Below are 11,882 nucleotides of genomic sequence, written 5' to 3' on the forward strand. Positions count from 1 at the left end.
ATATATATATATATATATATGTATATAATATTTTTTAATTAATTAATTATATTAAAATTTTACTAAATTAAAATTTTAATTTAATCATATTCAAATTTAAAATATTATATATATATTCATATATTTGCATATTTCATGCTTTGTATAACTTAGATGATTTTGAATCTAGTAATATATATTCTATGTTATTATTGTCTTAGCCTTTTTTATATCTTTTTAGTTATAACTTTATTTTGAATGTATCTTGGCTTTTAACTTAGTGCAATATGTCCTTACACTAACTCTTTGTTGCAATGTTAGAAATTGCCTACAAGACTTATCACATCATACTATTTTTAGATATATCATTGCTAAAGATATAAAGAAATTGTCTTTCCTACTTGGATGAAGTGAAGATATAATACAAAAAATATACATCATACTTAAGAGATGAAATCTAAAATTATTTGTATTTATTTTAAAATAAATAGTATTATTTTTTATTATATATATATATATATATATATATATATATATATATATCAATGATATTTTATATAATTTTTTGAAAGTCTATGGTTATAAGAAGATTCAATTTTAAATATAAGGTCTTCATAATATTAATTAGGATTCTAATGACATTAAAATTTCTTAAGACTAATTTTATACTTAAACTCAATTATTGAAAGTTAGTTGCTTTAAGTAAATTTTATTGCAAAATATGGACTAGAGTACTTAAGATGGTTGTCAATTATCAAATTAATCTTGGCTATAGAGAAGAAATTAAGATTATTAATAGTGTGTACTAAACTTCATTAAAATAATATTTTTTATCTTAAAACAAAATTTATAATATTTAAATTTTAAAATAATTTTAAAATAAATACAATAGTAACATATATCATAAAAAATACAGATAAACATCTTAGATAAAATATGATATATAAAATAATCATTACAATTTTTCAAACTTAAAGATGTCTAAACTATTGATAAATTATTTTTTGTTAATTATTTTAATACGTCATATTTTTATATTAATTTATATATGCTTAAAATAGTATTTTCTACTGCCACCACAATTTGCCATCTACCACATGTCAACATAGTTTTTACTATTGCCACCACAACCCATCACCCACTTGATGTATTTTTTTAGTATTTTTTTTTTCAATCAAAGAAATTATTGATTTTTTTAAAAATCAAAATACGTGGAAAATCAATTTTAATTTCAATCATTTTTTTATTAAAAATTTAATAAAAATAATTTGTGATGACAATAATAAAAACTTTGGTGGTATGTGGTGAATGGCAAATTGTGGAAACAAAAGCAAAAACTGTAATGACATTGGGAACACCCTTAAAATATTTTATTTCTAAATTTAAAAGTTAATATTTAGCAAATTGATAAAACAAATGCTCTTAACATAATAATAAAAATATATTAGAAACACAAAGTTTTTTTTAGCAAATTGTGCTTATTGTATTTCATAATCGAACCAACTTTAAACATTATTCATTATATTATTATGTAGAGAGGAGGTTACTAATTAAGTTATATAAAATTTATAAAAAAAATGCAAAATAAAATTACTCAAATATAATTGAATATAGTATCTAAAAAATTAAAGATTATGTTTAAATGAGGTAATTAAGTTATATAAAATTTATAAAAAAAATGCAAAACATTTATGCAAAAATTTATTCATTGCGCTAATTATCTTATAATTATAATAAATGTGAAGCTAATTTAAATTAAAAACTCTTATTAACTTGAAATTTATGTCATATGGTCCAGTTCAAAAAATTGCTATAATGATTTTACATAGTGTTTCTTTAATTAGTTGGCATGTTCAATGTTTAATACAAAATATAATCACACAAGTCGACTTATTCAATTTTTAAGATAGACCAAAGAATTCTTTACAAAACAATTTAATTATTATTAATAAATTTTTAATAATCTAGAAAAGCATTTTCATGAATGTTTTATTACTGGAAACATAGTAAGCAAGAAAATATTTCATTTATAGCTAATATCTAGTAATTTTTGTGTTTCAATTCACATAATTGGATATTCATTTAGTCTATTATACTTTATGTAGTTAAACACATTTTTTTCTATGTTGTATGCAAGTTTTGATTTGGTGCAAGAATTCAGTCTTAATTAAAGCACATCATTCTTGCCAAAAAACTGCTAGAATAATACTATAACATAGATTAAAAGTAGTACATTTTCTTAATAGAATTCATTGCATTTACTATTGGTATATGGCTATATGGTATGTTTTTTGATATTACATGTCCATAGGTGAGCACAGATGGACATCTCTTTTTTTAACATGTTGCTAAGAAAATTAAATATTATTTTATTTTAGAAATAAAATCTAAATAATACAATTTATAAATACATGATAATATAGGTTATTTTTATTTTTACAATGTACTATGTATATATATATATATATATATGTGTGTGTGTGTGTGTGTGTGTGTTTTATTAATATTAATTAAATTAACTAATAAGTTGAAATTATTTATTTTATAAAATTTATTGTATAATTTATAAAAACTGACTTGTAAGTTTGAAAACATTACAATGTAAAAAATAAAATAAAAATAAAAGTATTCTAAATTAAATCACTACATCATAGACACGAAACATTCCATTTTATTTTGGGGACTAATTTCCACCATATATTTATATATATATATATATATAAACTCATTTTAAATTTGTAATGACTTGAAACAAAACAACTATAATAATAGAGGTGAACTAAGGGTACATGCTTCCTGGTGTACCCACTAAACATGACGCAGACGCGCGTCAAGATTAGAGACCCGGCACGCATCTTTTCCAGAGTCAGAGGGAAGGGAGACAGTGGACGAACGAGCAGGCAAACGAACAAACGAACGAACTAACGCATGAATGAATGAGATGAAGGATGAACTTATGGATGGATGAAGAAGGGGCCGAAGACACGAGGCCAGCCAGCCAGGGTTAGGGTGTGGGCAACAAACAGTGAGCGAGAGAGGGAGCGAGGGAGCGAGGGAAGGAGTCGGGGAAGCGGGGGAAGAAGAGAGAGGTCTTTCTTTCTCTGTTTCTGTCTGTTTGCTCTCTCCCTCTCACTCACTCACGCACTTTCTTCATTCCATTCGATCCTGCGTGATGCTGTGTTTTCAACGATCGCTCGTCGTCGTCGTCGTTGTCGTCGTCCCCGTCGTGTCTCGTGCACATTCGCCACCTCCGCCGTCTCCGGCTTCGCCTTCCTCCGTCTTTCTCCTCCTCCGCTTCGGGACTTCTCTCTCACGCCAATTCTCTCACCCTCCAATTGCTCCCACCCCTCTCGCGAATTTGGGTAGCACCAGTGATCGGCGCTTGAGTGGTCGCGATTGCGAGTGAAACGCTGGTCGATCCCTGCCTTCATGCGCTCTGACATTGATTTTTGGGCGTCGTAGTGTGGTTATTTTACTGCGAGTTGGAGTTCTTTGTGAGGGGTAGTTCGCGACGGTTAAGCATTCAATTCAGTTTGGGGTTGGATACCCTTATCTGGTTACAGGAGCGGTAGTTGGCTGTGGCTGTGGCGATTAATGTTGAGCTTCATCCAGGTGAGGACTGAACCGGTGTCGGTGTTCGTTTACTGTGGCCAACTAGCATCCCCTTAGAGTGGTTTCGCAGTGTTTGCAAGTTCATGGATGTTGTGTGCGTGGAAAGTAGCGGAGCACTAGTCTGCGTTTCTGATTTGATCGTGGAGTCGGAAGCTTCTGTGCATGAATGTTTTTTAGAGACTGAAATTATCATGAGATCTACTGCAGTAATATCGTAGTTAGGATGTATCAATCTTACAATTGAAGCGTTTCACAGGAAGCAGATGTATGTTAGTATTTTGTGGCTGTCCCGTCGACCTTAGCGGGTTTCAAGACGATTTTTCGATTACATTGGAAGTCTAAGAACAAATTGTGGGATTCCCACCTACTGATAATCTGCTTGAGAAGCTTACCGTTTCAATGATTTTAATTTTTCCAGATGATGAAGCTTTGTATACTCACAGTATTGTTTCTTTAGTGCCTCTTCTAGAGTTGGTTACTTCCATCATATGTGGCACCTCTGTGAAAAGGTTTAATCTCATATACTATGTTGGTGAAGTTATGACATTCCAAGAGCTCGATCAATTTTCTGGGTTCATAGATGTACTACGATTTTAATCTATGTTTTTATGTAATTTAGTGCAGAACCCTGTGAGACGTTCGTTTTCTGCAACGTTACAGCGAAGCTTTTCCTGAGTCGGAATGAATGCTTGCCCTCCCCTTCTTTTCTGATACTGTAATCATCCCCACTACGGACATGAAATGTATTCCTTCTTGGAGACATCATCATGGTCAATACATGCCTATTAAACGCACAGATAGTTCAAGCGATTGCACAGTTTCACCCGTCATTCAAACCTGTCGCAAGATACTGTGCACAGTAAGACCTGGCGATTGAGAAACTCTTTTATTCCCCTTCATCATCAATATGTAGACTTGGCTACAGCAGCAATTGTATGCAATCTAGTCAAACTTTTGTGCCTCTGCGAGATCTCGTAAAGCGCCATGTCACAATTGAAGAAGACAGCTCGCCGTGGTTGTGTGATGGGAAGTTGGACGGAGGAGTCTATGAAAGAGGCTATTAAAGAGGTGAAAAAAGGCAACGACTCCATCCGCAAGATAGGAGACCGATATAAAATCCCTCCATCCTCGATTCGCGATTGGATGAGTGGGAAGACCTCGTCCAAGAAGAAGGGTCCCCGAACAGTTCTTTCGAAGGAGGAGGAGGATGCTATAGTGGAATGGTGCTTGACAAACCAGCAGATGAGTCGTGGAATTACCTTTTACATGCTGCGAAAGAAAGTTGCAGATGTTTGCCAGGGACGAGAGACTCCATTCAAAGATGGTGTTCCTGGCAAAAGATGGCTGGAATGGTTTCGAAAACGACACCCGAGGGTAGTGATTGAGCCAGCTCATGCATTGAAAGGAAAAAAAAGACCTGAATCGGAAAGGGAAGTCTTGACGGCTAAAAGAAAAGAGTTCAGTCCTTCACGACTGCTGGTAGCTTCGGACAGAGATATATTGTCGCAGGAATTTGTTGATCGAAGTATTCTTGGCGCCGTGTTGGGTGATAGTTCCGGGCTGGACGATCACGAGTCTCACGTGATTCTGACACAGACTCTCACTAAAATAGAGGAAGAGGAGCGTACACTGGTAGCAGCGTCTGGTCCGACCAAAGGCAAGCTTTTATTTCTTCATTTTCGTCATGATATTTGTGGATATCTCTCACTCAAGCTCCTCCATCGAGGATTTTTAATCGGCTTCATTTCCTAACCATGGCAATTAACTGTGGGCTGTTGATTATTAGAGTCGCATCCAGTTTTGTAAACCGTTATCAAATTTCTTCAAATATCTCGACTTTAGACACAACACGCCTACGGCGATGTTCTCTCAATTGAGTTCTGTAGTGAACTCTTAATTTTTTGTAGATAAGGGACATTTGAAGGGCTAGCTTCCATGATTTTCGAAGATAGGTAGGTTGTATACTTATCCTACATTTTAAAGATTTCTGCATTCACTGTTTGTAGGTCATGAAGATGACACGATGAGCAGCTTTGGCGGACAAAATGACAGTTGCGTGGATTGCACGCCCTTTGGTACAAATCAGGAGAAGAATGATGTCTCTGAAAGCCCAGCTGAAAAATCGATGAGCTAATGAGAAGCAAACACATAATACAGGAGCAAGCTGTCTGTTTAGGTGCCCATCAATGTGGACGTCCTGTGCAGCCTTGTGCAGCCCCAGGATGCGTTGGTGGATGAGAAGTTAAATCCCTCTTCGACCACGCTAGTACTGTTAGCATCCTTGACCTCTGAGTTGCCAAATGTTACTTCATCAAAAGAGTCTCTACGAAAGTGAAATTCTCTGTGCGCGATAAAATCCACGCCGTGGTTGCTTCGAGAGTCCCAGAACTGTTGGTTGCGGCTACATTCTGGGGGCATTCACGCCACTTAGATTACATTTTTCAGATAATACATTGACATATTACGATGTTGCGTGCACATCATCATGGCAAAGGTGTGATTGACAGAACCGTTTTGGGGACTAAAATCTTCGCGGGAAAGATTATGGTATACATCGTGGGTGTATGGGCAGCATGATGTAGGGTAGAACTTGATCTATCAGTACTGCAAAGACGCTGTTGCCAAATATGTTGTGCCACATTATAAACTGGTGAGATCAATAAATGCAGTGATCCAGAACCACTCTATATTTACGTATTAATTGGCATGTTCACAACAGCTGAAGATCGTACTACTGCCATAAAGATTGTCAACCGATACAAAGGAAAGATCAAACACAAGACCGAAAGATACTTCACAAGACATTATTAAAATCATTCGATTAAGTGTAAACAGATACAGTCCGAAATGCCATTCTTGCAATAATATACAGAGTTTACCGGCTTATACTTTAGTCGTGACTCATTCCTAAACGACTTTGTCCAGCCACATCTTAACAGTATTAATCGCCTACATCAAGGGTTCCACTGAAATATGCTTGCGGTTTTGTCACCATAATGGACCACACACGGAATCGGCTCCAACAACAACCTTAAAGAATCAATCAATCGTTCCTTAAAGTGGGTGTACTTTTACTGACCTAAGTGAAATCACACCACTTCTTTGAGGAGTTAGAGTTCTGCTAACTAAATATGCAAAAGCGAACCGCATCAACCACCGACTGGAAGCTCAGATCCTGGACCTTGTTCTGTGCACAAGAATGACTTTGCCGCACACTAAGGTGTCTCTTGCGACACACACAGCTGCAAAATTTTATAAATTATCTGGAGCTTGAAGTAGCTGGCTGATGCAGCTCTAGACTTTCATGCATGCAACTTGGTGCTTGCTGTCGGGTAGCTCACACAACCGCGGATGTACCATGTTGCATTGTACTGTTCCCATAGGACAACCTGGTTTCCCTCTTCAACCACTTCACCCTGGATTGGAAAAGAAAAAAACAAAAGTTTAAACAGCTGATGTTTGACACTCTACTTTAACACACATGTACGTTGTATTTGAAGTGATACGACTTCTTTAGAGGAGATCCAGCTAGCACATTTGGTTTTGTGATGAGTACAGTACTAAAAGCCCCACGCTTTCAAACTCAAAAGTGACAAGATGCTCGGTTCAGAGGGAGGAGGGTTGTACGCACCCTTCGATTGCAGAGAACATAGCTGTCTTCTTCCAGTACTACAGGTCTTGAGCTCCGGAGACTGTCAATTCCATTTTCGCCTCTACTTTGGTAGAAAAAGTCCAAAGCGGTTTGAACCCGCGCCCTGTCTCTGGACTGAAGCTGCCCCCAGTAGCCATCCTGGTCGATGCTGGTTCCTAGCTCGCCAGTAGATGAGAGCTGCGTGATCCTGTTGATTCTCACCTCCATTGAAAGATTTCTCGATATGAGGGATTTAAGATCCTCAGAAACCTGAGCGTCCCTCACACCGTTAACTTTCTGATACCTCCATCTCACTTGGTCAGCACAGATGGCAAGCATAGCCTCCAAATCCCCAAATCTGGACAGCGCTTCGTCGAATAGCTGCCACCGCACTTCCAGGTGACGCATAACCGCCTGCCATGCCTCCCTCCACCGTCAGAAAGATGAAACTTAAAAACAATGTTGACGACCTAAACTGCTCTACACGTAATGACTGAGACAGCAGCAATCCAGCACTAGTCACAGTTTTGCAGGGAGAAAAAGCACCACCTCACCTGTAATTCCATGCGAACATTCCAGTCCACATCGTTGCTGCCGGTGTCCAGGTTGCTGTTGTAGAAATTCTCCTCATCCACGTCGGCAGATGTGTTGTCTTCGTCGATGTCAACTGACTGCTGAAAGCAAGGCCGGGAGCAAAACAGGAACCGGAGTAGACCACTACTGGCTTTAGGTCGATGAAGATTGTACGAGTGGTGACCAAACGTATCGTTCGTGATGTTGTTCTTGCCCGGAGGCGGAAGGCGATAGGTAGTGAAGTTGGCACTCGGACTCATCGGCTTCACACCCATTTTTGCCCTCTATAAGCACAAACACACAGAGGCGGAGAGTAAGAACAGGGCATATTTGGGTTTTCCCTGCGTGATCAGATCCCTGAACTTAAATTTTATGCCTCGTCATTATGACTAAATTAATTACATACCGAACTGACCCACCGTGAGACGAAGTTTTCACGTGTAAGTAATCAAAGATAGTGAGGTGGCTTCGAATCTAGACAAGGAAGCTGAGAGCGCAACGGACTGTTCAACACGCAGGCGCCTTTACCACTCTAATACGACATCTCAACTTCGGCACACAATGCAATCCTGTATTTATCAACTTCACCAAGTCTCTAGACTGCTCAAGTTCCAAACTGTTCCAGTGGAAACAAATGAGAATTTGGGAAGTCCTAAGCCATACTGCTGATGTCCGCATTGGGAGCGAACTAACTAATCCAGTGCATGACTTGAAATAACTACGCCAGGACGATCACAGCTCGTATCACGTACTCAAAAACACCAATTCTAGTTCCTAATTATCTACCACAGTCAAGCTATCCCTTCCCCGTGGCTTGGAAAGCAGGGATTGACGAGCAGATTCAAATGCCTCAAGCAATGCCAACATCTACGTCTACAGGGCACCGCTACACATCGGAACGAGTAAGGGAGAAAACGTCTCGAGATTCGTTTCAATCTTGCGCTCTCTAAAATCCTGTACACATGCCTTCGCATAGCGCCTTCTATCACTACTTGGAATTCCCAGCTCTCGGTCACAACCTGAATAAATTTATAACCGTCGGAGGCACCAAACTCGTAGATTACACCCCAGGAAGACCCGATTTCTACGGATTCTGAATCACTCGCACCGCAACAGCACCTCGACAACCTGAACACAAACAGACCATGACAGTAGCTCGGAGCACTCATACAAACGCACCCCTTAAGTCTCGTCAAGGATTTGGTGAACGCTGCAAAACAGGCTGCAGTAGATGGCCTCAACTACCACCGCACCATTGTTTTATTGTTTTTTTTGTGTGTTTGTTCGTTTGTTTTTGCTCAATTGCGCCAACCTTTGCAAAACAGTCAACCGCACCTACAATCGAAACCCCGGCAGCTCCTCTCCCCTGAACAAAAGCTAAACCCTGACATACAAATCCAATCTAAGATGAAGAAGCATGAGGTTGTAGGCTACTGATCACGGAGTAAGGCGCAGTAGTGGAGTGCCTATGATGAGGAATGAGCAGCGGCCCTGACAGGCAGGCGGGCATATCCAGAATAGAAGTAACATTTGAGCCTGACAGGGCGATGCGGATACAGCAGCCTCTCAACTGCGACAAAACTAAGCACCCTGTGCGCCTGCAGGGGGGGGGGTATAAATATAGAGCGCGGGGCATGTGTGCCATTACTGCGTGCGTTGCGAGCTTCACTTGCTGCTGGCCTTGGAACTCGGAGAAAGCCTCGGAGGGACGGGCCGAGCCGGGTGGGTTCGGATCCCCCCCCCCTCCCGTCCCTTTCCGTGCTATCTTCCCCCAGACATTTCCATTCTCCATACCTTTTACTTTTCCATTCTCCAGCTATGGGACTTGTACCCCCTGTCAAGCAATATTTTTGACGTGCCGTATGATGCTTTCTATCTAATTTGGACATACCCAAAGAATGTAACCAACCAAAATTATGTTATATTAAATGTTAAACAATTCTGAAATGTGATCATGTTTAGCATTTGTCACTTTTTTCCTTTTTCTTTTTCTTTTTTCTTCCTTGCATATGTTGTGACAGGTCGTGTTGAAATCTTAACTAGAGATATTGAAAAGCCTTTAAACGTACAAATACGAGTAAAAAGCAAAAAAAAAATGTACAAATGGTTAAATTGCTGAATAATGCAGTGAAAAAGTACATGTCTCGCATCCGATTGTCTCTCAATTGATGTTAATTTGTCGAGGTTCTCTAGACACAGTTGAGAATTGATTAACGAAGCAACAAGGTCCTTTAAAGGAAGGGGGTGTTTCAAACCACGCCACATTCTATGTTAGACGGGGAACTTTGTCCCAAGCAGGGACAAGAAGGGCCATGTCAAAAAGTAAAAAGGAGTCCCCCTTTTTTATATTAAAAAAGGGGGGAGGTGGGGTGGTTGAGGATCCAATTGAAGGCCGAAAGAGGGCTGAACAAGGAGGCCCATTTGTCCAATTGGGGAGGCTTGAACCCCCCCCCCTCCAAAGGGGATTCTCAAAGCAAAAGGCTCCTTCATATAGCTTTTGCCTTTTCTCAATAGCTCTTTAGAGCATGTTTTAAAAGCCCTGGAATCCTGCTTCACTGGCACCAAATATGCTAACCCGTGCTCATCCTCACTGCCCGGTTTCTGCTTTAGGTGCCAGCGTATTCCAATAAGCTGTACGGGCTGGAATTGGGGGCAGGCCCCACTATATTTCTGCTCTGCCACCCTGCCCTCTCCTGCCCAATCTCGCACTGCCCAAACTCAAATCTTCGGTCCCTTTGTTTATATTAAACAAACACTTTGCTAATTTGGGTGAGAGTGGACAAGGCGTCTTACATTAGTTTTGAAGCTGCGGGCAGTGATTTGGTTAACTCCTCCACAACTTTTTTTTGGGGGGGTAGGATCTGCCCGGAAGTTAACCGGCTCATTAAGGCCTACTTTGTCATTTATACTTGGGAAGGACAAAAGTGGCATCATTTTTATTTTTATTTTTATTTAATATTTTCTGCTAGTTAAAATTATTACTGTGAGTAATTACACCATGATGTCAAAATTTAAAAGAGGTATTTGGGCTTATTCATTACAAGTTGTTAAGAAAATTTCGTGAAGAAATAGATAAGTAATATGTATCCCTTTTTTTAATACTTCCTCACTTCCTCCCTCAACTCTTTGCTCTGCAGTCATGTGTTGATCCATTTTTCGCCAATCAATGCTCTCTGCTTTCAACAAGATAGATTATGTCTGTATTTGTGTATGAATGTATGTGATTATATATATATATATATATATATATATATTATTTTTATAGAAATTATTATTGTGATTTGCTTGTTGGTTACAGTTGGCTTCAGAATGTAAACATTAATTTTACCCTGTCCACACTAATTGGACTTCAATTATTTTATTCTCAAAAAAGAACTAAAAGTATTGCTAAGTTCCTGTTGATTTAATACCAAATAATAATATTAATGTTAATAAGTTCCTTAATTACAAAATTCAGCAATTGATGTTGCGCTTGGTTAATCAGAAAATAAACAATGTTAGTGTTAAGTTGCAACCGTCATTCAATCTCATTAATTTAGAGACGTCCAATTACACGCCATCCACAGCAAATTCCATTGATTTTTCTCATTTAATACACTCAAATACATACAGACAATAATAAAATCAGTAAGAATAAATAATCACTTGCATGCATCAAAAAAATGCAACAAAAATAAACCTTCTTACACAAACCCATTTACTGTCAATTGGAATGCTGCAACCACTGTCGAGCACCTCTTTTGTTTGAAGAGGATAAAATTTTCAAAACACAATAATATACAAACGAATTTGTTTCATTTTTTTAACCAGTGCAGTTTTAATTAGGATTTACAATCACGAGGAGAAGAAAAATTAGTTAACCAACATTGGTTACATAAACAAATTTTAAGTTGAATCTCATATGTCTAATCATACATTTTGTTAAATTTGAAAACTTTTTAGGGTCATTGTTCAAAGTTTCTGAGACACTGGAGAGAGTAGTTGAATGTAGCAAATTTAGAATGTGGAATGTGCCACGTCACAATGCCATGTCGCCAAACAGTTAAAGGGCCCTGGAATCCAGAAGCATTGGTCTGTGAGATGCGGA

General features: G+C 38.3%; 2 protein-coding genes across 4 annotated transcripts; one reads left to right on the forward strand and one right to left on the reverse strand.

Moving 5' to 3' along the window:
• Window positions 1–3,448: 3,448 nt before the first annotated feature.
• On the forward strand, window positions 3,449–6,292 carry LOC112276029 (uncharacterized). 2 transcript variants are annotated; one of them, XM_090246590.1, is made up of 3 exons: window positions 3,449–3,591; window positions 4,211–5,248; window positions 5,598–6,292. In XM_090246590.1, the coding sequence occupies exons 2-3, from the start codon at window positions 4,576–4,578 to the stop codon at window positions 5,723–5,725; spliced, it is 801 nt and encodes a 266-aa protein (XP_090102716.1). In that variant the 5' UTR covers window positions 3,449–3,591; window positions 4,211–4,575; the 3' UTR covers window positions 5,726–6,292. The 2 variants fall into 2 exon arrangements, with proteins under 2 accessions (XP_090102716.1, XP_024362739.1); XM_024506971.3 differs by having other exon boundaries at window positions 4,216–5,248.
• An 89-nt stretch (window positions 6,293–6,381) lies between these two features.
• Window positions 6,382–9,394, reverse strand: LOC112276028 (uncharacterized). Of its 2 annotated transcripts, none has more exons than XM_024506969.3 (4): window positions 8,975–9,394; window positions 7,777–8,079; window positions 7,223–7,636; window positions 6,382–7,007 (listed from the first exon to the last, which is right to left on the reverse strand). In XM_024506969.3, the coding sequence occupies exons 2-4, from the start codon at window positions 8,068–8,070 to the stop codon at window positions 6,894–6,896; spliced, it is 822 nt and encodes a 273-aa protein (XP_024362737.1). In that variant the 5' UTR covers window positions 8,071–8,079; window positions 8,975–9,394; the 3' UTR covers window positions 6,382–6,893. The 2 variants fall into 2 exon arrangements, with proteins under 2 accessions (XP_024362737.1, XP_024362736.1); XM_024506968.3 differs by lacking the exon at window positions 8,975–9,394 and adding an exon at window positions 8,815–8,967.
• Between the last annotated feature and the right edge of the window lie 2,488 nt (window positions 9,395–11,882).

This window comes from Physcomitrium patens, chromosome 23 (assembly GCF_059467195.1).
Source record: "Physcomitrium patens ecotype Gransden chromosome 23, ASM5946719v1, whole genome shotgun sequence".
NCBI lineage: Eukaryota > Viridiplantae > Streptophyta > Bryopsida > Funariales > Funariaceae > Physcomitrium > Physcomitrium patens.